General features: G+C 40.3%; 1 protein-coding gene across 1 annotated transcript; it reads right to left on the bottom strand.

The window, feature by feature from the left end:
* Positions 1-3,834: 3,834 nt before the first annotated feature.
* On the bottom strand, positions 3,835-25,485 carry pde6a (phosphodiesterase 6A, cGMP-specific, rod, alpha). The gene is made up of 17 exons (XM_065959016.1): positions 25,428-25,485; positions 24,826-24,892; positions 22,093-22,140; positions 19,077-19,226; positions 17,930-18,073; positions 16,591-16,656; positions 16,089-16,235; positions 13,500-13,607; positions 12,781-12,890; positions 11,285-11,372; positions 10,688-10,788; positions 10,232-10,339; positions 10,079-10,142; positions 7,308-7,382; positions 4,981-5,064; positions 4,601-4,763; positions 3,835-4,334 (listed from the first exon to the last, which is right to left on the bottom strand). The coding sequence occupies exons 3-17, from the start codon at positions 22,126-22,128 to the stop codon at positions 4,291-4,293; spliced, it is 1,488 nt and encodes a 495-aa protein (XP_065815088.1). The 5' UTR covers positions 22,129-22,140; positions 24,826-24,892; positions 25,428-25,485; the 3' UTR covers positions 3,835-4,290.
* Between the last annotated feature and the right edge of the window lie 1,207 nt (positions 25,486-26,692).

Raw genomic sequence — 26,692 nt, forward strand, 5'->3', positions numbered from 1 at the left:
TGATCTAAGCAGCCACTCACTTCACACCTGCTAGAGACTGAAATGATTTAGCACGGATCTCTGCATGTGCTGAAGAAAGTTGAGATCAAGGAATGATGAAAAACAAACATCATCGTGTTCATCACATCTCTTCTCTGAAGTTTCTGTGCGACTTTCTCATTCTCATTTAAAGACTGTGCTCGGTGCTCCTCTCAACATATACGACCTCTACTTCATAACAAATGGATGACTCAATTACAACAGGGAACAGACATAAAGCAGTTTATCATTATTGTTCAGATGCTAATTGTGATAGAGTCCGACCGATTCATTGGCCAGCCCATAACATCGGCGATATTAGCATATCCAGTGACTATCAGTAGTTTTATTGCAGACATGCGCAAATATTACTCGGTTTATTCCCCAGTGTAATAGTGTTTCATTGTTATCACTGTGCTTTCCTTGGTTTATATATATATATATATATATATATATATATATATACTGTATATATACAGTATGATGGATGATGGAAATGATGGATACTTCAACAAGTCTATGGAAAGTGTGTGTTTTAATATATTTTGCCAAATTAAATGTTTGGGGGCAGAATCAGACAAGACTGCAATACAAATCTAGAATATTCACTAGTTTAGGGTTTAAACTTTGGAGTGCAAATGAGAATACATGGGATAATTTCAAAAAAAATCTTGACTTCCTCTGATCTTATACGATTACGGTGTCCATTCACGTCCTCCTAATGCGCCAAACATGAGCTAATCAAGAGGGCAGAAAATATTTTTGGGGAAATTAAATGTCACTGAAGCCTCAGAGCGATAAAATAGCACCAGAACCAGAAGACAGCTACTCAAGCTCTTTAGCCGCGGGAGAAGGTCAAGAGTCGGAAAATGAAGTTACAGCTGTGTCATTGCTCGAAAGACAGTGGCCTTTGGGATACATGAATTTGGCCAGATTAATCAGCAAATTAATGGGGGGGGGGGGGGGGGGGGGCTTGTGCCATGACTTCAGTCAATAATTTACACTACAGTAGAGGATGCCAATGTGCTGTAAAAAGATGAGCCTAATTAGAGATATTGCATGTTTTTCTTGTCACTGTTGGGTTCAGTGGCCCGTCTAGTGTCCACCAAAATTCGAAACGATCTGTTATTTGAAGAATCATTTTCTGCCTGTTCATAGCAGCCGTATTTAGAACAGAGGACCCACTACATGTAATGGTTGGTGGCCATGGAGTTTATGCCACTAAATTAATATTACATATTCAGTCCAAGAAAGCAGCTAGTGTTTTCAGTTTTCAAGCTCAGTGTCTTTACCATGGATAAACCTAATTTGAGGAATGTTCATATTGTTTTGAATTTAGCAGTCTCTGTTGACAAAGCAGTTCGTTTAATCTCCTAATTCTTACAGTCCTGTATATGTAAGCGTAGGATTCTCTCAAGAAAACATTTCATCTTCATTTACTTTTAATACGAACTAATCACTGTGATAATGTGCTTGGAAAGCCTAAAACAAGGTCTTGGTGTTGGAGGTGACATGGCATTAACATTGCAAGATTAAAAAAAATATCCAGTTATGTGCTTTGTCTTTTGCATCAATATGACCCACATCAGCTATCCTCAAAGTTAGTCAGACTGTTTAACAAACCTGTGTTACTTGTGATCCTTGTTAAATCTGAGCTAACTCTTCCTGAAAGCCCCAGAATTTAATTTGGTTTCTGTTGAGATAAGAGCATCAGCTAAATGCTAAATGCTAAATGCTTATCATATGACTGTTCATTACAAAATGTTGATGAACGTGCATTGCTGGAGCCAAAAAAAAAAGAAAACGGTCAAGTGACTTCCTCTGCTTAGAAACTGCAGCCGACCCATGCTTAGCTGTCCTATAAATAGTCCTGCATCGCTCTCTCGGCTGTGGCTTGCAGGCTCGAGGCTCTGCAGTCACGACTGCCCCCGTTCTGCTGCTACTCTCTTCCTGTAGGCTCACTGGTTGCACTGCAGCTGCTTCTCTCCCTCTCACTCTGCAGTCACGGGTTAGCTCTGCGTCACAGTAGAGCTTTGCAAGCTCCGCTGATCACCACAGCCATATACGGCAATCCTTTGAGCTCCCAGAATGCCCTTACGTCATGGAGACTTACGTCACACACTCGTGACGACACACACTCAGATTATGTATCCATGCTATTATTAAATTACTACAGCGAGTGAGGCAGGGAGGGAGGGGCGATGATGAATTTAGCTCATGTCCTGCCCCCCTGTTGTGACTCCAGTAGCGATCTATTTTCATTATCCCACTCTGGCGTCATGCTGTGTTTTGTAAGAGTATTATGTATGGCTCTAGGTGAGAAAATTACCTAAAGTGTACAAACACAATGTCTGAAAAATAGGTCTTTCTAGATTTCAGATTCTCATACCTCGTCTGCTGTTGTGTAACACTTATAATATACATGTGTTGTGCAGAAATGCTGCATTAATGCTGCAGAGATTCTCTCTCCTTTGCAGAAACAACATGACCGATGTTTCTCTCCCTGAAGTTCAAAGCAGTTCCTAAAGCAGTCTCAGTTTTATAGCTACATGTGTGCTTGCATGCTTTTATACAGTTTGTTTTACTCAGAACTCTCTTGATAGTTTACCCTAACTCAGTCCTCAGGGCGAGCTTCAAGCAAGAAAACACTTCTAAGTTTCCAGATTTCAACTGAGCTAAATGTGCTTAAAAGGTTAGAGATGTGAAGATGTGAAAGATTCAACAGCATTTAGCCAAAACAATGCACGTCTTAACCATAATATTTATTGAAATATGATACACATGATTTCTCCTCTACAATGGTTTTATAATCTAGACATCTGAATTTATTTCTCTTAAGAATTAAGCTAGTTTTAACTCAGACCTCTTCCGTAAATCTGTGCTTACTTACTTGTTCCAGCAATTTAATTTGTGAGAATAACACTTTACAATTGTAAACGTCTGGAAGAAACTTTAAAAGAAAAAAAGGAATTTGGGATGAAAAGCATTTTCCTACATTTGATGCATCAATACATAAGCCGCGGGGTTCCTACTGTGGGGTTACAACACTTAGGCACAACACTCGACCAGCTCCTGCACGCTGCTGTCAGTCAAATGTTCGCTGGGATGTAAATCCTCATGAATGAGACGAGTGCAAAACTTTTCCAAACAAACTCTAATGGGAATGAATAAAAGTGCAGCAAGAGTTCAACAAACATGCAGAGAGAGTGTGTTGAGTATGTGTCTTACAAAATAAATAACTTCTGAGAGAAGTGAACTCAAATATGCTGTCTGTGTAGAAACTCTTTATGATGTATCGAACCATTTATATGTTGTACTAACACTTTGTGCTGACACACACATTTATTTTTCATGCAGAACAAAATTGACCTCCTCAGAAACCGATGTGCCCATGCAATGAGCAATTGTGCCTAATGGACTATGGTGTTTTTAGACATCTACAGACATGACATCATGTCTGATGAAGGGCGAGGGCCCGAAACGTTACATGTGATATTCCATCAAATTCTACTTAATTGGAGTAGCTTCTCACTACTTTTTCTCTCTTTGGATTTATTTTGTCCAGCACCCAGTACTTTAACTTTCTCAGATGTGCGTGCCTTTTTGACATGTTTTTAATATATCTACAGAAACACTCATACACTCATACACACACACACATAACAGGGGTGTTCCTCAGTTGCATATTAAACAGATGTAGCTAAATCTGTTTTCTCTGACTGATAGACTATTCTAAGGTTCAGCGTTGCTTCTTTTTTGACCCATACTTCAAATCACCGACTCGCTTAGGGCAGCATCAACCAAGAATCAGGAAAGTCATTTAAAATCATCTTTAGTATTTAACGTCACACACAGAGAAAACACAACCATATTACATTCCCCTAAACAGGGTAGCATAAAACTGCAGTTGCATTCAGAGGCCATTGGTGGGCGCCAAAGCACACCAAAGCAAATTCTTACACATCGTTGCTTTAAGTGTCAGATATTAAAGCTTCCTACAAACAGCTGTTCAGAACTGAAAGCCAACTGCATCAAATGAGTGACACAACATTAAAGATGGGACAGGCGGAAGCAGTGCAGATGGAAAGCAGAGCAGAAAATAAGTAAGGTAGTTTAAAAGCAAAACATGCAGCTGTAAAGGAAACAGGGAGAGATTTGCTCCAATTACTAAAACGTTAAGTGACAGAGGGAGTACATATAAAGATCTTTTGTGGTATGCCCAGAATTGGACCACAACAATGTAGCAAGCAGCTTGGTACTGTTGTAGCATCTCTAGCTGAGATTACAAGTCTTTGATTGAGACTGGGCTTCACCCGCTGCAGGAGGAAAGAAAGAAGGAAGGGAGAAAGGATGGAAGGAAGGGAGAAAACAGAAAGGATTTTATTTTTGCATAATTTAAGGAGAAACATGATTGCATTTGTACACTTTCTACAACTTTAGCAGTAGCTTTAGCATTATTTTTGCACTCCAATTTACCTCAAACTTGGCACATGGGCTGTTTAGGCTCAGAGGCATACTGTATACATCCCACATGAATCCGACAGGGAAATGCATTTTCTGTGTGTCTGTTCACATTTCCTACCTTTTGCAGCATTTTCTTGAGCGTTCCCCTCCTTGGCTTTCTTGGCCTCCTCCAGTGCAGCCATTTTGGCCTCGTACACCTCCTTCAGGGCGTTCCACTCCTTCCTGTTGTTCAGCAGGCGGTCCAGCATGGGGGTGATCTCCACGTGGAAACGGCTGAACTCCTGGGCAGAAGAGAAGAATCAACGCAAGTGAAATCACAGTCAAACAAAAACAGCTTTATTAGACCGGAACTGCATCGAATCAGAATATCACATTAACAAAAACAACAGAAAGTTATGGTGATCCTGTTGCACACCTGAACCATCTTAAATAGTTTCTGACAGGTTGAAGGGGATTAGTTATAGATTTGTCTGTGTTTTGACGTGTGTGATGTCTGACCTTGTACACAAAAGAGCAAACAAAGTCGATGAAACCGCACTGCAGCTTCGGAAGATCATCAGATTTGTTTCTGTCCATCATGGGCTGAAGAAGAGAAAGAGAGTGTTTAAAACGAGCACATTTACTAATGTAGTTGTCAGCATTAGAAACTAAGCCCTTTCATAACTCTGATTTAATGTTGTAGCAAGAATTCTAAGAGGTTCATTTTGATGCAGTGTGCCATAAAAGACTGATTAAGGCATCAAAGCTCATAAGTTAGTAGTTTTTGTAGTTCAGTAACTTGCTCACTGTGTCCAGCGTGTCTTTTTATAAGCTGTCACACCTGAACAATATGATTTGTTGTCAGTGCACAAGAAATCAAAATGTGCCAAGCATCCAGCAGAATGTGAAACTTTAAAAAGTCTGCTAAAGGCTTCAGGGAGTGAGCGCTCTGTTGGCACAAACGTCTTTTTCTTTGGTATAAAAATGAACTTCAGTTTGAACAACCATGTGAAGTTACATTAGATTCACGTTAGAAACCACATGCACATTGTGCAATGTGTACCTGGCAGCACAGTAGATTGTAAAATCCTGTCAGAGCTGTAACAAAGTTCACAGTGACTGTAATTGCCGGCAAAATTGCCCACCTACATTTCCTGATAAAACTGCTCAAGTGTTGCAACCTCTGCTAACTCGTTTTTTTTTTTTTCTTGTCCGTCCACAGTGAGTCACAGAATTGACTGCTGGGAAAATACAAACTGATCAAAATGAAAAGTTCTCCCTGCTGACACAGATGCTATTAAATTCAGAGGACTGTGAGGTGAGAGAGTGTGGGATGGTGCTTCTCGCACTTCAAGTGTCTCAAGGACAGGAGGGAGTGAAACGGAGCGAGGGGGAGAGGGACACAGAGGCAGGATGGGGGAGAGAGAGCCAGGGGAGGGTACGGTCGGCTGGGTGAAGGCCACAGTGCCCGCTCTTTCTGTATCAGTGCTCCACATAATGGCCTGTACATCGCTCCACACCGCCGCCACAGGGAACTAAATCTGTCTTTTCATTTTGTCTTCCTGCTGCGATTCCGTCTCTTGTTCTCCTTCTCTCTCATCATGTCCTTCCTGCTCTCCATCCCAAATTGAAGCCCTAAGGAGAGACTTGTCTGGCCTTAATTCCCATCATTCCTGTCCACCCACCAAATCCTCCCTCTGCTCCTCTCAAACTTTAGCTTCCTGGCACAAACTGGTTTGAAAAAGGAATTGGACAGCTAGGGTAAAAAGTTTAAAGGGAATCATCCGGGTATAAAAAGTAAACATTTTTTGAACTTTGAATTTTTTGGACTTTAAATATGCCTTGGTTGGTTTTAACTAGAGGATAGTGTGCACTTGGGTTAGCTTTAAAAATATTTACAAGTTATAAGTTTGGGAAATGTAAAGTTGCATCACATTTGACATTGATTTATGTCCATTTATACTTACTTTGAAAGCTATATATTCACTTTTGTTTGAATTACTGACTTCATTTACTTGACTATTCATTTAATTGTCTTTACTGTCAAGATGGAACTTTTTTTGATTTTGGATGTTAATTTCAAAACCCATTGAAAAAAATTAAGATAAATAAAGGGTTTTCTAATAGCCTGGTGTTCGTTTTGGGAGAAACATTAGCATTTTGATGCTTTATGAATCTACATTTTGTCAGTATTTTAAAAGGTGGGTCGCCATTACTGTTCATGCACTCAAACAGTAACTTTTGGTTATTAAATAATGTCAACATGTCACGTCTTCTGTATTACTACAGACCATGAAAACTGGATATCGGAACTAGCTACCTAGCCTAGCAGCCTGCCACGTTGTCACACATTTAGTAAAAAGAATAGCCGTTTGGTCTGCACCTGTTGATAAAGCGTCTCAGGAATTTAAAACGAATCAAAAGGTTTGAACAGACTAATTCACATTGGCCAATTGGTCTGACGATGCGATGCAATGTCTGAGGATATTTAAAAAAAATACATATCAGAAAATCTGATGTTATTTGAGTGGCAGGTTTCAAAATAAATCTCAGACAGTTTCAGAAAGGTTCATTATAGTGTACTTAAGATTAATAAGAGGTGAAACTGGTGTTATAGTTAATACCTTAATTGTTAATCCAACATGACCCCTTAGTAAAACGTCTTATGTTTTACTGATTCTAAGAAGGGATATCCTCTTTTTTATCTCTAAGGTTGACTGCAAATAGTCCAGCAGCACCTTTGGAGCTGGAGGGGGTCGAGAGTTTTGTTCAGTAGAACTGATGCAGCCTCCCTCCATCCCTCTAAACCTTTTTTTGTTAGTATCACAGTCTCTGTGTGTCCTTACAATGGGTTGTTGCTCCAGGACGGTTCTCTCCAAGTCTCCCTGCTCCCAGAACTCTGCAGCTACAGACAGTGCCACCTAGAGGGTGAGAAGTTATTTAAAAGAAAACTGTCTGGGTAGTGCTGTTCACAAAACAAATGACATGTACAACAATTTGACAATCGTCATAACTTGAATCAGTACATATTCCTCCATGGTTAAGGTTTTGGATGAACTTGAAACAGTAACAAATAAATCAAGCTTATTTTTGTGTTTTAAGAAAAGTTCAGCATAGAGCCTGACCGAGAATCAGATGGGCGATATTATCCTCCCCTTTTTTTTTTATAATGGGTGACAATACTTTGCCTCTGTACATGAGAGCTACAAAACTACAAGTACTCAGATTCCAAGATGCCATCGTTAAGTTGCTCCTTTTGATTACCAAAACATCGGAAACCCCAAATATGTTGGACGCTTGATGACGCAAAACAGAAAAATTAACAATCGGTTGATTGAACTTGAACTAAGAACTTGAAACGGTTTGAAATTGCTGCTCGTACGATCATCCAAATCTCAAGATTTCTGAACGTACAAATTGAAGCGAATCATTTCAGCACCATGTATTTTGCTAGAATTCTCCTTTAACACACTAGCATAATGTCAGTGGACCTGATTTAAGTGGCCTTCTATCAAGCAAGAAATCTTCCCTAAAATGCAGTTTAAATCCTCCTTTGCAGCTTTCACAACATCCCACAAATGAGAATCTTACTCCCGGATCAGAAAGCAGTGTCTGGCTTTGTGCCTTGATGAGATGAAAGCTCTGTTTTGTCAGCCCTCACAGTTTCAAAAAAATGGAGCAATGTGAGATGTTATGAATAATATGTGAATTCTGCATTCAGGGTAGAAACCTCATTTTAGAAAGAGTTAGTCATCCATCGTGTTTTAGGGGGAACAATTGCCATGAGGTTGCTGCGGCCTGTAGATAGATGTTCTGTGTGTGTGGGAAGCAAAACAGAGTAAAAAATAAAATGTGTCATAAAAATGTCAGCATAGTGCGTTTTCAAGAATAAAGCAGCTCCTGCTATTGTCGTGCCATAACGTCTAAGAGGGTTTTCAACCACCCCATGAAAATGTGGGTGTCTTTACCTGAACGTCAGAAGATGTTTTATTTTGAAATTCAACTATCATATCAACTTAAATCACAAAGTAGAGCTATAATAAAGATGCATTTAACACTAAATGTTAACCATACTGCTTCCATTCAATTCTAGTCTGAAGCATCTGCAGTTCTCTGCACGTAACGATCTTCACTCTTCATATGACAGCTGCATACCTCGGGTATTCAGGGTGGAATTCACCTTTAAAAGGACGAGTTAGTCATCAAACTACTTTTAGAGCACAAACTGCAGGAGGGAGAGCGATACAGCACAGAGATCATCTGACGGGCTGTGTGGGATGTCGAGCTGACTCACCAGGTGCACAGAAAGATGAGATCGAACATGGAAAAAAAAAAAAGAAAAGGATCCACCACAAATAAGGAAAAGTGGGATACCCTAATTGGCAACAGTTGTGCAGTGCAGGAGGAGTGACGACACTTTTCTGACTCATTTTCAACCTGTTTAAAAATCAATAAATAAAGAGGTCAGACAGGATGTTGGGGTTAAATAACTAGTTTAACATCTATGAATCTTTTGGTGGATATGTTGAGATGTTCTGCTCTATTTCATAACGCATAGTCAAAGTGGTTAAGAGGCAGCAAAGACTTCAAGGAGAGGGTTTATACGGTTTATTGAGCACAGAATATCAAGTGGCGGAGGAGGTTAAATCACAGAATCTTATGTTGTATGAAAACCTGAAATGACAGATTGGTCTAAGGTTCACTATGTTGCCTTAGATGGTGTTGACATGAAAAGTGATGTACTAAAAGTTGAAGGTTTCAGTGCTTTGTGTCATCTCTGTTGTAGAATGATAACAACAGATGATATGTTTCCCGTAAGAAATCACAGAGTAAACAAAAAGTTTACGACAGTGTCTCTTCCTCCTCCCCTCTCAAGATCAGCTCACCGACCTCTGTGATCAAGAGATCTAATTGGTCAGTGGGCTCTAACCCCGAACATAACCGGCTCTGGAGCAGGTTAGGTGTTTAGCACAGGTTACCATGGTGATCTACCCTGGTAAGAAGTGAACTACATAAGTGGTGCTGAAAAGCCAGAGTTAACCCTGAAGTTACCTCCAACCGAAAAAAAACCTGCCTTGTATTACAGACCCCAGCTGTGCTTTAAGTCTCTATTACTGGTTTGATCATGGGTTCCTTGTTGACACTATTGCTTTGAGTTTGTTGATGTGTGTATATAAAAATGTGAAGAAAGTGCTTTTGAAAGGCAGCATGTGATTTCCGTTCAATCGCTGACAAATAAAGGTAAAAAATTGAGCCTGCAGCAGCGGCTCTCCAGAAATGCTTCCTGTTTATATTGATATTCCTGTATGTGCAGGCTTTATGGCGATGTGTCTATTACATACTTTACGGAAATATAATGCTGAGCCTGCCAGGCGGTGATGAGGGGAATGAAAAGCACCAAGTAGCGTTTGATGCATGAGGGCGTCAGGAATCACTGCTGAACGCTGCTGAGAGAAATGGCAGCGCTGACAAAATGTCTTTCTCTGTCTACTTTATCATTGGTTCCCTTCTCACAGGGAGTGTGTGTCTTATTACTGTGAACAGCTGGAGAGCCATTTTCCAACTACCACTGTGAAGTATGAAAAGGACCCTGCATGGAGACCACACAGGTGTGTACCTTGCTCTGAATCTCCCACGGTTTGGCGATGGCTGACAGGTCACATGCGGTCATCATCATGGCCCTGAAAACACAACATATAACTGATCAGTGTGTCCACATGCCCCGGCTGTAACTTTCTTTGTGTGTAGAGGTTCGTGGGTTTAAGCTTACATGACAATCTCTTTGCGTGTGGTCTCCAGCATCATGTACTTGGTCCAGTCGTTCCAGTTCTCGTAGGTCTTGGACTGGTCCACAATCTTCTGGAACATGGTCCTCTTTCTGCACAGACACACAATAATGTATCTCTTACCTGGCTTTATCACATTCTTTAAGGTGTGAGTGTGAGATGAGATGTATTTTTGTGAAGTTTTGACTTTTTTATGCTTTTGCGACATGCCTTAAGAGAAAGAATGTGTGATATTTCAAACATACATGTAGCAGAAATCATCCGTGTAAGCGTCTCTCTGAGTCATGACTGTCTACAATGAGTGAGAAGTGTGAGTCCTGCCAGCTGTACTGTTGTTGTTGTTGTTGCCGTGTTTACATCATGTTTCCATATAAAGCTGTTTTAGTCAGGGACTAGAGAAAAGAAGAATAACATCGTCTACTCAACAAGTTGTGACTGACTTGAAGTAGAGCGCCAGGTCAGTGGCAATGATGGCGATGTCCATGAGGTGGATGACGAGGTCGTGCTGACGGCGGTTCAGATTCTGATAAATGTTCAACGACTGAGACACAAGAGGAAAATATATAAGAATACAAAACAATGAAAGAACAGTAATAACACTCTGTGGTTAAAGAGAGTGCAGGGCTTTGTGTGGGCTGTGATTTGCATCCAACATTTTCAATTCTAAAATTGCCTCAACTGATGTGAAACAGAAATTCAACAGAGATCAAATGGAAAATGTGTACTCAAAATATAGAATATCTCAAACTGGATCTGGTCTTTCTTCAAAACTTAATAGATTTGTGATACTTGTGAGAGTAAGAAACTGTCTGATAAAACTGCAGGTCCCAGAAAAAGGCAAAGCATCATGGGAAAATGTTAAAAGATAAATATTCTAAAATATATTTTACAAAGTTACACAAGCTAACTGACGAGATGTCATGAGACAGTTTCTACTTCCTTGTATTTATTGCCCACCCCAGTATGCATGTGTGTGTGTGTGTGTGTGTGTGTGTGTGTGTGTGTGTGTGTGTGTGTGTGCCCTGTGTGCGTCATACTTCATCTCTCAGCAGTGTCTTCCCAAACTCCAGATGGTGTCTTTCCAAGATGGAGGACCCATGAAGTTTTGCCAGAGGATTGGCAGACCTGGAAACACACACACACACACACACACACACACACACACACACACACACACACACACACACACACACACACACACACACACACACACACACACACACACACACACGGAGCATGTTGGGGAGGTTCCGCTGTGATAAATCATGCATGTTAAACCCAGGGTGGGCCTGGCCTGCTGTGTCTGCGGCTAATGGCAGCTCTCATTAGCTCATCAATCAGCACTTGGAGCAGAGCAGCTGCAGGTGTACCTGGTCAATATCAGCTCATTGATGTTCTCTGTGTGTGATGTTACCTTCACCTAAAGAGCTGAGGTCAGCTCGCCTGCGCACGGGAGGAGTGGCTGCTGTCACTTTGAGTCAATTAAACGCTCTCAGAAATACCAAACAGACGATCTCCAAAATGAGAGACAGGAACTGGGTAATGTCTGCTGCTCGTAAGAAATAAAACCTCATCTTGTCTGCTTTACCTTTCATGTTTGTTTTTTTTTTGTTTAGCATGTTCTTACCTTGACATACATTCAATTGATTATCTCAATGTGACATGACACACTTCTCTGCACTCACAAGTCGTCCAATTAAGATCAGACAAGATGCTTGAAGATGATTGCTCTTCAACACCACGGGGGATTCACTTCCGAACAACTCACACGTCCATGTGTTGGTGCTATGAAGGCATGTTATTACTCAGATGGTCTGATTTCAGCTAAACAAACCTTATGTTCTCGAGACAATCATTTTAACATCTACTCTGTTCTCTCATAGCTTCAGATATCTGTAGTTCACCTTTTGTTTCTAGAGTTATATTTTGGGGCCATTTTTTGGCCTGAATTGGACAGAGCAGCTGAAGAGAGACGGGAAGCGTTGGGAGGAGAGAGGAGGGGATGACATGCAGCAAAGGGCAGAGGTCGGATTCGAACCCTCTGCTTGGATGGGGACTTTGGCCTGTAGTTCACTTCATTCTGTAGTATCCTGTATCTATATAGGCCTATGGGTCTTCATATGGACCGATGGGCCTGCAATAAAGTATAAAGTAAAGTATAGCTAATAGGCCATTAACTACAGTAAGAGCTTCCCCTCGATATCCTCCTTTTCACTGCTTATTGATGCTAAGTTAGGAAGTTGTTGAACGTGAATTATGATCTTAACATGCTTAGTGTGGCCCTTCTAAAGAAGACGTGAGCAAAAGCATGCTATAAGACTTACAGTTAAATTCAACTCCATCACAGACATTTTGAACGTTGAAATACCGACTTTTAACACAAAACTTTTCATATTTAAAAGTCTATTAAGTTTCTTCCAATTGGCAAACCCTCTGCACTTTCCCTGCAGCTGGGCTGTGTCTGAATCAAATCTCAACTTTTAGCTCATTAAATGACATGTTTATTTAATGCCATGCCCCCTGTAGCTCTTACTTCAGCTGGTAAAGGTTGTTGGTTCCTCTGTGGTCAATATCGTGGCAGAAGCCGGCGGTCACCATGGCCATACACTCCAGGTCTGTGTAGTAACGCTTCAGATCGCCTGTCTGACAACACGAACAGTAAAAATAACAGACGTGGGAAAGAGAGACGGGGGAGGATGCATTTCAGTCAACGGGTCAGTTGCACACAGGCATAGATATGCATTCAAGATTCATTGAGTAAGCAAATCTCATTGCAGAAAAACAAATGTAGAGGTTTACATTGGTGTACAAGAAAATACAAGACATGCACACACACACACACACACACACACACACACACACTCACAGGTTGACCACAGATCCCAGTGGACTCTGAATGTATATAATAAACAGCAACCAATGGTTTTCTAATTAATGACCAGTTTAAGCAACACTGACCCGCTGTACTAACAGATACACTTCATTATCTTTTTCATTTACACACAATCCAACAAACACACATCAACAAGCGTGATCACATATACAGTAAATTCCACATGACAGCTCGGGGAATGAAAGAGGAGGAGGAATAATGTTCATGACTTTGAGTCAGAGCGGGAGGGAGAGGGAAGATGAAGGATAAGGAGAAATGAAGAGGAAGAGGAGATTAGGATAAGGTTTAACTGGGAAGAAGACTGGAAGAAGAAGGCGAGGGAGGGAGGGAAGGAAGGAGAAGAAAGTTTTGTGTCTGACCATGAGCAGGGTGAACATGGTCTGTCCGACGTTGAATCCATGTCTCCAGTTGTGGTAGGTGATCTTCCTGTAGCCTTTACTGAGAGAGTACATGAATCTCACCAGGGCCTGCACAACATAATATTTTATCCAGTTCAAGCGCAATAATAGGATAAATACCAGACAAGTGGAGGCTGTTTCGTACAAAGGCATAGAAGGACATTTAGTATGAAGGTGGTGTCTTTTAGAGGCACACATTCATGGAACAAATTACCAGCACATATCAGGATCCGTGACAACCGTTTAACCTTTAAAAGAAACTCAACAAACCCTGCATGTACTCATATACGTCTCCTCTGCTCATGCCCGTTCCCCGAGGCTTCAGGCTTATTCTGCATCCTCACCTTCTTATTGTACGAGGGTCTTTATGTGTACTGCATGTGTCCACTCTATGTTAAACTGTTGGCGAGCTTTTCTGTGTGCTGTCTGGTGAACTGTCCTTTAAGATGTCCTGTAATTGTACAATTTGCTTTGTGCTTGTTTTTTGTAAGCACCTACCTCAGGACTGCCTTACCTTTGCCTAGTTCAATTCATTCAATCAATGAAGACAACACTACTTCATCATTTTTCAACACCATCTTCCCAACAGGAGATGAATACCTGCGGCATCTCAAATGTTATCTACTACGTCTGAAAACCGTCTTTTTTTGTACTCCTGTTTGTTTTCAGCAATAAAAGAACATTAATCTGTATTTTTGGCTAATGCTACTGATGCTACATGTCTAGTTTGTGGAACTAACTTCTCAACAACTCCAGTAGTTTTACTCAAAAATCCATCCATCCACCATTGACTGTGGGGGCAGCTGTGGCTCAGTGGTAGAGTCTTTTCTCAACTGGAAGGTTGGGGGTTAGATCCCAGCAGTCATTGGGTGAGAGGCGGGGTACACCCTGGACGGGTCGCCAGTCAATCACAGGGCGTTACTCAGAATCGCCAGGATAAACATTTTTACCTCTTAAAGCATATCCATAAATAAACTGAATCAAACCATGATGATGTAGTTTTCTGTTTTACAATCTCAGATGTCCTGACAAAACCAAAATATAATTATTATTCAAGCTTTTGTTGTAGAGCTATGAAGAGTTTCGTCTCATGTTAGGTGTAGCAGTGGGACGCAGTTATTCGCTCTGAACGTCCCTTTGATTATCATATTTGTAATTTTGCATCCCTTTGATATAGTTGTGCCACATTAGCTTTAGAAGAGATGCTGCTCTCTATTCAGACGACCACATTAACCCTTATCCGTCTGATTGGATCAACACATCAGTAATGGGGCTCTCGGCACCTTTGACACAATAAAAGCATCACAGTAAAAGCCCCATGTCATATAAAATCTTGTTTTCATCACATTGCTGATGAAAGGAAGGACTAACTATGAAATACAGGCTTGAAACAAACATAGATGAAGAACAGAAATCTTGGAGAATAGAAAACTTTTGATAAGGTGCTCGTAAAAATAAGAAAATGTCAATACCTGTTTTAATACCACAGCAAGAAGAAAAATAGAAGCTCTAGGTACCTTCAGGTAATTTCTTGTTTTTCGATTTTCAAAAAAGGAAGGTTAACTCCTGCACACTGTCTAAGTTTCAAATAAAACATTCACAATGTTTTAGTAGTGGAATGTTGACTATGCATCTGAGTGTGCAGGAGTTCGCCTCATTCCCCTCCTCACACAATCGTCTCATGACATAGATCGAATTCTTTAAAGTTTCAGTACTATCACAGTTTACTACTATTGATCATTTAAGTAACAGAGATCCTTTTTTGAGCATTTTCTGACAACCTTACTTTAAAGTCAGCCTGCCACCTCATACTGCACATAGCACCTTCGTCCATTATTGAACACACATTCAATATTCACCACGAAGAACCTGGTGTCCCTCTTATAGCTCATTGTATCTGTTTTTATAGTGTTAGTGTTGTTTTTTAAGGGTGATTAGTGTTTTTTTTCTCTTTGTGTGAATGTGTTACCTTGTATTTTAAATTGCATACACCTGCAAACACAAGTCAAAAACAAATGACAGCCTTCTGCATGCAAAAAGAAGACAAAGTATCTTCTTACTTTTATCATCCAAAATGATCTTAATCTTCAGAGAAATACATTTACTAAAGGCAAATTATTGGGAAACATCCATGGATGTCTCAGGCATTTAATAAGCCAATCCAATGACTCATCCTACATGCACTTAGTCCTGCACTTCACATGCATCAGCAAAGTCTTCTACAAGTTAAATAATTAAGGTAAAGCTGTTTGATAAGGTTAGTGATAACAATAATGTGCTGCACTCCTTTCCCCAATGCTCTTATGGACTCTCCTGCAGCTGGAGTAAGGAGGCCGTGCATGTTTATGTGTGCATGTTTGTGTGTTTGGGGGGAGTGGAGTCAGCATTTTCAGTGGGACAAATGTATCTGACTGTTTGTACAACGTTGCCAATCAGAGCCTGACAGGAGCTCCCCTTGTGATGAAATTCATTTTTTTGGGGAAAAAAAAATGAATATGAACACCATGGAGCCAAAATGACAAAATAATAACTGGGAAATCAACTGCTCACCTCTCTAGGAATGTGAAACTTGTCCACCACTTTCAGCTCATAGTACATCTTGATGCCACATTTCACCAGGTCCAGTTCACTGTGCTCAAAGTCACAGAAGTGAAACTCGAAGATTTCTGATTTTTTAGAGTTTGGAAGAACCTCTGACTGTGGACAGAGAAAGACAGGAGCGTCTAAATTCTTAAAACAGGTTTCTGCAATATTGTTTTCAATATTGACACAAGATACAGGATTCAAAATGTTTAAACGAAGTCCCATGGTGTGGTGGAAAAGTGAAATAACTGGAAACTTTAAGTTTCAAAGGTCAAGGTTCAATCACGGGAATAGATATAATCCTACAGTTTGTCTTTAACTTTTCAAAATTCATTCCATAATTTATTCTCACACTTTTCGTTCCACCTTCACTGTGTATCAAGGGAATGTATTTTCCTTTTGTAGGTGGATAAAAAATGTAGATTTGTGGGTAATTTCAGACTGGATGTTTGTTGTTGTTGCTGTTTACCAGAATCTCTTGGAGCTCCTCCTCCTCGCACTCATCCGGCTCCTTCCCCCATCTCTCCCTGGTGTTCTGGGGGAAACACATATCATCAGCACTCACCTTGGATGAAATGCTTCAGCATCAATCAACTGACTCCTGATCTGAGGTCAAAGCAGGTCATGTCTCTGCTTTTGTCCCCTCTCCCTCTCTCTCTCTCTCTCGCTCCGTCCACTGACAAATCACCTCATAGAAAACCTGACAGCTTATTTCAGCTTAAAAACGATGCTCATCTCCTGTTCATATCATCCACATCAAAAGACTGCTTTGAGACAGAATGGCTTTGTTTTCTCTTGAGAAAATCAAAAAAAGGTAAAAGCAACGCATGCTCTCTGCAGGGGAGGAAATATTCCTGTTTAACTTTTCTGCTCTTTGTCCTTCTTCTTCTAAAACACATCCTTCATCTCTTCTGAGAAGAACTTAATGCTTTTTACTTGATTTGAACAAAACAACACCCTAAACCCTAATGTTTAACCACAAGTCTCCACCCGACCTGCACCACCATACCTGACCTTCAACACCTGCCCATGCCACACCCCTTATCATTATAAAGCCTGCCCTCAGGGCCGTCACTTCCTGTTCCAAACCAAGTCTGACATGCTGGGAGAGTGGCAAATGGATCCTTTTACTTTAATATACATTATTTTATAGTCAACACATTGTTGTATACATTTTTTACTTTTATGTTTAGATTGTTCGTTAGAGAAAACCCCGAAGTGGATGCATAACTGATGTAAGTTTGAATATCTAACAGGCCTTATTAGTTCCCTTAAAATGATTATTACAAAAAAAAAGATCTGTGATATTTCCTTGCTTTCATTGTTTTGTACATATAATATTCACAAGTCTTTACCTGTTTGCCTGAAGCTAGCTTAAAAGTGTAAACAATATGTGCAGGTTGTTTTGTTCTAGTTCAGTGTATTTTTGGTCTTTGCCTTATTTAGCCTTTAGAAACAGTTGTTTCCCTTGTAATACAGTTTGTATCTATACAGTTTCTTATCGAGTCAACTTGTTTTTCTTTTCAACTTATAAGATACCGTTGATATTTATCTGCACTTTGCTGCTCAGCGAGACGCTTCGCTGTTTCGTTCTCTGGCACAATCTAAGTCTAAAATCTTAGATGAAAAATCCACGACTGTTTTTAAAATGTTTGAAACACTCTAGCAGGACTGAATCAATATAAATAAAAAAATAAAAACATTCTCTGTTGGAAATAAAACGTTGTCCCCATATCAGCTTTAAAACCAGTTGGATCAAAACTGTAAAACGTAAGGGATTATGTGAGGAACCGTGTTTCTTCACTAACCAGAATGTGCTGGATTTCATCTTTGCGACACTTCACATGGTACATGACCATATCCTGAAAGATGTCCTTCCTGTTCTCCAGCTTGTTCATCTTGTCGTAGGTGTCCGGGTTCAGCATGGACCAGCCCAGGAACTGGGTCAGCGACTGGACGCAGGCGAGTGTAAGCGAGAGACAGACAGAGAGAGAAAGAGTCAAAATCATTTTACTAGCTGAAGGTGTATTGAAAAGAAAGGTGAATGCTTAGTTTGTGAATGTTCTGATGGAAATGATTCACTTGAAGAAAAGGAGCGACAATTTAAAAAGTCCAGTTGCTCAAATATTCAGATGTATTAACAGTGAAACACATTGTATGTATCAAAAGAGAAAGTGTTTACTGTGATTAGCCTTTTAACACCGCTGCTTATGAGCAACATTTCAACATTGAAAGATCAAGATGAAGGTACTTCATAAACTCATAATGTTTTAAAGGACATGTCAAATCTGTCGAAAAAAGGCAGACGGGCCGTCGGGTAGCGTCCGAGCTGGACACACCGCAAAAACTAGGGCGATGATCGCTCAACGTTGGCCCTAGTTTGAAAATCTCCTTGGTGTTTCAGGGCCTTAAAATGACCTCGCAATTATAGGTGCCCACAGAATGAAGTGTGGAGTCAGGTCATTTTCTCCTCAAATACTCTGGTATAGTATAAATCTAGAGAAGAAGAACATAACCACTGTTTGGAGTAGTTGCACTCGGTGACTTTCCTCCAGTGTATGTTTCTTATGTAAACGCTGCCACTCACTAAAACATCACATGTGAAAGCTTCTCTGGAGTAGATTTTAGTGAAATCACTTAGGTGGTACCACAGTAACACAACCTCACTAACATACACATATCCAAATGATATTTAGTATTATAACTACTTTGATTTAAAGGCAAAGCAGAGGATCAAACTGTCATGTCGTGAATTCAAACTGAATTCTGAGCAGCGAGGCAGGGACAGGAACTTCAGTAAAAAGCCTCCGGGCCCAGAGATAAATAATGCAGACGCTTTGAATGGCCTGAGAGTATTTATAAACCAGTGACTCAGTGTTGCAACACACACACACACACACACACACACACACACACACACACACACACACACACACAAACACACATAGACTTTACCTCCATCAGTGTTTCATCCATTTCATCAAAGGGTTTCCCATCTTTCCTATTATAGAACGTGGCCACACCCACTATCTCCTCTTTCTTGTTGACGATTGGCAAGGACAGGACGTTCTTAATGGTCCAGCCGGAGTCGTCCAGAGGCTCTTTCTGTACACACACACACACACACACACACACACACACACACACACACACACACACACACAGTTTTCAACATACAATATTTCAATGACTAATACATAAGAAAAAGCCTCTTTTGCATTGTTCTGAATACAGTAATATACTGGAGGGACATTTTTTGCACATGCTTTTTCTTCATGACTGTAATGAGGAAAAGCAGCAACCGTGAGAAATGAAATGTGACCTTCCCCATTCAGGGGAATGTGAGAGACGATCAATAATTCACCTGCCCACTTCCCCTAAAATCTGAACATCCTGCAGCAGCACTTGTTCCCTTTTTTTTTTTAAAACAGGAGCTTGTTGAACTGCTACTGCACTTTAGCCTCACAAACAGAGGGGATGAAAAGGGGGCAAAACAAAACAAGGTTTGGCTTAGATTACCTGTCAAGAGTCACAAAGAACTAGACGGACAAAAAGTATTTCATGCTTCACTGGAAGACTGTGTGGTTAAAAAAAAAAAAAAAAACTGACTGAAAAATAATGTTGTTCTTATTTACAGCAGATAAAAGTGCTGACGGGGAAATGAAAAGTGGCACATACAGAAAAAGAATATGACGGAGAAGACACGCTATACATTTTAAACATAAATGCAGTCAAGTGTATCCTCTGTAAATGTCTCTCTGAGTCATGACTGTCTACAATGAGTGAGAAGCTCGAGTCCTGCCAGCTGTACTGTTGTCAGAGCCGTGTTTACATGGACGGGACGGCCTTGTGTATAATGCTGTTTTAGTCAAAGACTAGAGAAAAGAAGAATAACATACTCACTGCTTATTTGGATGTCACATAAGTGTCTTTAGATCACGGTCATTCTGTCTCAATTTATGTGCAATATGAAGCTATGAGTTAACAGAGTGTGCTCACATTAGCCTGCCAACACAACAATGCAGGCCACAGGCAATCGCAGCTCAAGCAAAGGACAATTTTGTACGCTGCACGCTCTTAATGGTGTTTAATTATGGTGCATTCTAATTCATAACTCCTCCATGTGAACGTGATTGGAGAGGGGTTGGAAGTGTGTCACTGGAGGAGACCGGAGGCTTCAGAATAGCGGAGGTGTGGCCACAGAGCAGTTTGTTTTTGGTTTCATGCTGGTGCTTAAGGGCGACCTCTACTGGATCAAAAAGTTGCACATTCTTCCTTTAAATAATGGAGAGAAAAAAATGGTAGAAAATAACTAATTTAAGATAGATTGTAAGTCTATCCATGATATATTGTGCTTTTTGGATCGTCTAGATTGTGAAGATTATAAGTCTTTTTCTGACCTTGTAGTTCCTAGGTTATAAGTTTTAATGTGGAAAGAACACCAAAACGTAGATGTGACAACTAACTGCTAAAACCTAATAATATACTTTAAATGACTGAGAAAAATGTGAAAAGTATCACCTGCAACACTATAAAACAGCAAGAACCAACCTGTTGATATATTTTGTATATGACACAAACTTTTCCTTTGTTGCACATGAGCTAAATAACACGTCATCACTAAAAAATGCTGCTGTGCATTGACACCGACGTCAAAATATGGAAGGGAAAAGGGTGGATTATCAATCTCTGACTGACGCGGTGCAGAGCCAGGATGGACGCTTGAGCCGTGAAAATGGCCGTCACTGTATCAGTATAATAAGGACAAATACAATGGGATCTTTACAGCCCCCAGGAAACTCATTTAGTCCAAGGAGAGCAGTGAATGAGGGACATAGCATTTATTCAATTAGGACTATATGGCAGAATGGTTCTGTTGATTGTTCCCTGGACGAGTCCCATGGCACAGGAGAGCCCATTCGATATCCCAGAAAGCTATCTAATATATTAATCTAACATATACTCTCCGTTCTATTTTATTCAAATCATGTCAGAGAAAAGCCTCAGACGTAATGCAATTACTGTAATCTGACGGCCAAATTCTACTGCCAGCCATTACTTTACAAAACATCTGATTAGAGATAATGAGAAAAGTCTCTCTCTTATCTAACAGAAACAACTGGTGTAAGTGTACATGAAGCCATGATAGATGTATTCTTCCCTGGATAAATAAATGTATGAGAGGATAATATTTAAATCCTTACAGGATACTGGTCGGACTCTGCTTTAGAGAAAAGCATCGAAGAAGGAAATTAATGCAAATGTAAAAACCCACCCGACATTTATTAGGTAAACTTGTATCATCTAATGTGAAGCAATAAAACAGCTCCACCATAAATTCTACCTTTAGAAATATAATTAAGTTCCTTTTTTGTCGACGCTATCAGAGAGGTATTAATTCAACAACTTGATTTCAAAGCTGTGGTGTTGACCTGCAGTATATTGAATTGATACTAAAGGTTTGTTGGCTCTATATTTCAGAGGGGCAGAGAACTAGAAACAACTTTCAAAATGCAAAAAAAACCTGCAGTACAAAAACAACAACATCAACAATATCTGATGTAGAAATATTAGGTTTTTGAAATTGTTGAGAAAAACTGACCAATAGAAAGCCTCATTTCACTTAACATCATGGCTGATCTGTTTTATTTGATCACATTATATTGTTATTGTTTTTTATTGATCGTGTTTAACCCTTTATTTTTACCAGGAAGTTACATTAGGGAAGCACGGCCAAGGAAGCAGATATCATACAAAATCACAAAAACATTTAAAAAACAACATAAACAACACACCTTAGGAAAATCACAATCCTGAAAACTTGCGTGTGAACTTAATAAAGCGCTGCTGGGTGTTTATGGCAAGTGACTGAAAGTAGTGATTCAACACATTAGAATGATTGCTGTTGCCCCAGACGATGAGTTTAGTTGTTGTTGTTGTTGTTGTTGTTGTTGTTTGCAGAATATCTTACCTGAAAGTTGAAGAACTCATCCTCCGCTGCATTCATGATGTTGCAAATCTGTAAAAATTGAAATAATAATTATAACACAGTTGAGGATACGGTCGTCTCAATACAGATTTTTAAACTTCACTAGGACTTTAATAAAATATCCAATTATCAATCGATCATTATTTGTATAGTGCCAATTCACAGCAAGTGCTATCAATCCCTGTTTTGACAAAAACCGAAACACAACTACTCAATATTGGATAATTTATCAAAATTTGCAAGCAAGCTCCTGCGTAAAGTCTAAACTACAGTGAAATGTAATAAGCACTTTCTCTCTCTTTTGCTCATGGAAGCTTTTGGTTAAAAATATGACTGAAGATCTGAAGCTTTTTTTTAAAGATTTGGTATTTTCTATACTTTTCATCAGAGATAGTATCGTTTTAAAACACGTGGTATTGAAGAGTATTTAAGTTCCTGATATTTTGACCACCTTAGTTGAGTATAATGACATATCATTACAGTTGCTACAATTTGAGGGGGTTGGGAGGGCAAGGGAAAAGTAATTTTTTAATTAGAAATTTGAATGCCAAATTCCTCCCCAGTGTTCTCTGAAGGGAATGGCATCATAAAAAGATGAAGTTCGGGGGCCCTGGTAACCTAGTGGTTAGTGTCAGGCTCCATGTACTGAGGCTGTGGTCCTCAAATCCGACCCGTGGAGCCTTTCCCGCATGTCATTCCTCACATTATCACCCCAGTTACTGACTCTATCCACTGCCTTATGTCTAAATAAAGGCATAAAAAGCCCAACGATAAAACCGAAAAAAAAGAAGAAGAAGAAGTTCATCTGGTTCAGAGGGAATACCACAAGGAAGACATACTTTCCTTGTATGCTCAGATTGAAAAACTCCAACTCCAGCTTTCTGGGTTTGGGTGTTCATACGTCATCTTCAGGAGTTGACAAGAAGTTTTATTGCTCCACAGTGAATCCATTCAAAACCCCTAGTGTCACATCCAGAACCATTAGTGTCAATCTCACATGTCTATCTTTACTCAATTTATGAAAAGGTGCCTCTGTGCTGAAAGGAGGCTTTCACCTCTTACATGATGTAGAAGAGAGGAGAAAAGGAGAACATCTGAAGGGAAAGATCATGTTAGAGTTTAAAAATAGCATGTCCCAAAGACGATGAAAGGACGGGAGAAGAGGAGGAGGACGGACAGGAAAGAGCAGAAGAAGGGACAGATAGATAGATGAGCGACAGCAGGCTCAGCGGTTTTTGGGGAAAGCACACTGTGATTAATTACAATGGCTGCAGAAATTACAATTATACATCACAGCAGCGTGTGGCGGAGCACTTTTCATTTCCACAACCGTGTGCACACTGACAACTGTGTAATAAGGCCTAATGGCGTTCTGCTCGTCTGACCACCCGCAGCTTCCAGTGAAGGTTTTTGTAATAAAGATACTTTAAAGGACACTGGTTTTACATGGACTCCTGCACAGCAGAGCCAGAGCAGCTCTTTAAAAGTTAAGACTGATAAATCAGGAGAATTTTGTCCTGAGTTAAAAGTTTTGGTGCAGCCACACTCGCTGTTTTCGAAAACTTATTCAAACTTCCTGTATGAGCCTGGACGCCCTCTCAGATCAGCTGATTAGTGTTTAATGATTGAACTAGATTGAAGACTAACGGCTATCAAGCGTTTTCAAAGACCTACCTGCTGATTTCTCGGCTCTTGAATATCTTCTTTAAAAGGTCACATATTACCATAAATACATTTCACCATGTTTATCTAACACTAGATATGCTAGCAGGTCGACAAACCCCCTAATTATGAGAAAAGTCCAGCCTCTGTGTCTTTTGCCTGCTCCACTTTTCAGAAAATGTGTGCTCAAACAGGCCGTTTGGAGATTTTCCCTTCATGACATCACAAAGGGTCGTAACCTCTCTCCCAGGTGGGTTCATTTTGCAAAACATCCTTTGCTCAAACATCTTTTTCTGTGAAAGGAGTAAAATCCTGGAACTCACTTCCCGGATCACTTACTGCGAACTTCAACACTTTTAAGAGAGCCACCAAGTGGTGGTTAGTTCAGCAACAGACTTGTACTGTTTAGTTGTTTGTATGAACGCTAAATGTGTGTTTCATTGTATCCTGCTGCACCCAGTTTACTCTTTCTTTCTCCTTTTTAATTGTTTTTACTTTTATCTACACAAAAAACCTTCTAGGGGCAACTGTTGTAAATTAGCATGTTGTATGTTGTTGTAAGAGGATGTTTAACTTCCAACCATCATGGTGGGAAGTACATTTGTAAAGTGCAGTTTACAAGTCGAATTTTGTGTGTGTTTTATTTGCAAATCTTCAAAAAATATATTATTGTAGGGGCGCCAGATAGCCTGCAGTAGTGTTTCAGGCCATAGTCCTTGGACAAACTGGGTTCGACTTCGACTCGCCGCACTTTGAAACATGTTTTCTCAGCTCTCTCATTAAAGTTTTGTTCTCTAGCCACTGTCCTATCCCTTACAATAAAGGCATAAAAGTCATCTTTAAAAAAGAGAATCATTATTACAGTGTCACTGACTGAGACACATGCTGCATTCAACTCATAACGCCTCCAGATAATAAAGTCATGGTGGGTGAGTCTTCTTGAGACACAAAGTAGATTTTAGCAAGAAAGCCAATTCCACAACGGTGTGTGAGATTTCTAAGAAAATAATACGACACACTTGAAACAAGCAAGCAAGAAAAGTCAACACTGACCAGTCCATTCTCTGCTACATATGTGGGTAAACCAGAACTCAGGACCCAGTGATCTGCAGGAGGAGACCTAAGGACAAGCACAACAACAACAACAACAACAACAAAAGGCAGAAAATGACATGCTTACTGATATTTTCTGAAACAACATCTGCAGGTAAAATGACTTTACATAATTCCTCTCCTACTTAATGTTGATGCAAATGTGTGCGTCTTCCTGGGGGAATAAATGTCATGTAAAGTCACTGGAAGCAAACAGTGCATCAACATCATTCAATACACACTGGTGAGATTATAGTGGAGTGACATGTTTGAAGAGGAGTTACTTCTGTTTACAAGAGAAGCAAAAAACACAAGATCACAATGTCTCTGATTTCATAAATTAATAAAAGGACTGCGTATTGCCCGGCCAGGCCTCAGAATGCATCTCTTTTTACACCAGGAAAAGGGAAAATGGTCCCATCTAGCTTTATAAAAACAGGATAACACCACCTTTAATGTCTAAGTTAAGGCTCAAAGTGACAAACCACTGGGTGATGTCGCTGTAGCTACGCCCACTTCTTATACAAAGTCTAGGCAGTTACTAGATCTCTGTCGTGACCTACGGTATGACTTTGATGTCTTCTTTGCCATGAAGGATGTAGTCAATCAGCTTGTAGAAGATGACTTCCTAGAGGAAACACAGCGATAACTAATGATAACAGTCTTCAATAGGAGGATTGCTGGATTTAGCTGGAGCTGTAACAGTATAAGTAACAGCAGTGCAGTTGGAGTAACAGTGTTTGATATTCCCTCACCCCCTGCCGTCAGGAGTTTTGGGTCCATCATACGGGGGAACTTCTCCATCAGAACAGGCCAAAGGTCGAAGAACTCCTGCACACACACACACAGCCAGGGAAACAAAATCACACAAAGAATTGGGCAACTGATCCAGTAGATGTCCCTCTTGAGTACCAGCATTGACCCAAAACAAAGTGCTGTTTGGCAGCACCTCCGCCACACTAAAAAGCCACCGCTCTCCTCCAGGGACACACCTCCAACCCCCGTCCACTCGAGTTCGCACCGAGTAGTTCAGCGCAAGCGGCGAACAAAATTGTCCCTGGCTCCAGCTGCAATTGCCTGTGACCTAATGTTAGCGGTCTTTAATTAGCATGTAGCTTCACTTTGCACATAAATTGACACAGACGTGGCACTCGTGGTGCAGTGGTTAGTGCGCGCGCGCCCCATGTATGGAGGCTGTGGTTCAAATCCCACCTTTCCAGCATTTGATTCCCCACTCTCTCTCTCTCCCCTGATTTCTGACTCTATCCACTGTCCTATCGCTCCATTAAAGGCACAAAAACCCCAAAAATAAATCTTTAAATTGACACAGATGGACGTGATCTATAAACACTTAACTGAAATTCACATAAGCAGTGAGTCTGGTCGTCTTCTTTTCTCTAGTCCTTGACTAAAACCGCTTTTCTACACAAGGGGAGGAGCTGGCCTACCCGACCATGTAAACGCGGTGCTTCTGGCTCCGACAACAACACAGCCAGAAGGACTTCCACTTCTCACTCATTGTAGACAGTCATGACTCAGAGAGATGTAAACATAGGATATACTTGATTTCTATTCATGTATAAAATGTCACACATTCTTCCTTTAAGGATTTAGATGCTCCTCATTCTGTAATTTCAGTTTTTAGATTAAACTATTGTGTATGGTGGATACAGCCAACAGCACTACTCTGCCAGAAATGCTAATGCCAGCAGTCTCTTATGAGTGTTGAGTATTTTTTTCCACAGCATTCAAAACATGAACTCAAGCAGAGCTACTAGTTTTTGTTTCTTCTTTAAGTGCTTTATTCATGAAATCCAGTGTTGTAACC

The sequence above is a fragment of the Labrus bergylta genome, chromosome 9 (genome assembly GCF_963930695.1).
Source record: "Labrus bergylta chromosome 9, fLabBer1.1, whole genome shotgun sequence".
In the NCBI taxonomy this organism is placed as follows: domain Eukaryota; kingdom Metazoa; phylum Chordata; class Actinopteri; order Labriformes; family Labridae; genus Labrus; species Labrus bergylta.

Bases quoted from the DNA above. Each gene is read 5' to 3' on its own strand.
- pde6a (XM_065959016.1), bottom strand. From the start codon at position 22,128: ATGAATGCAGCGGAGGATGAGTTCTTCAACTTTCAG. The intron at 19,227-22,092 runs GTAAGATATTCT...GTGTGTGTACAG, and splicing joins ATGAGTTCTTCAACTTTCAG to AAAGAGCCTCTGGACGACTC. The intron at 12,891-13,499 runs GTCAGACACAAA...TCGTGTTGTCAG, and splicing joins CCATGTTCACCCTGCTCATG to ACAGGCGATCTGAAGCGTTA.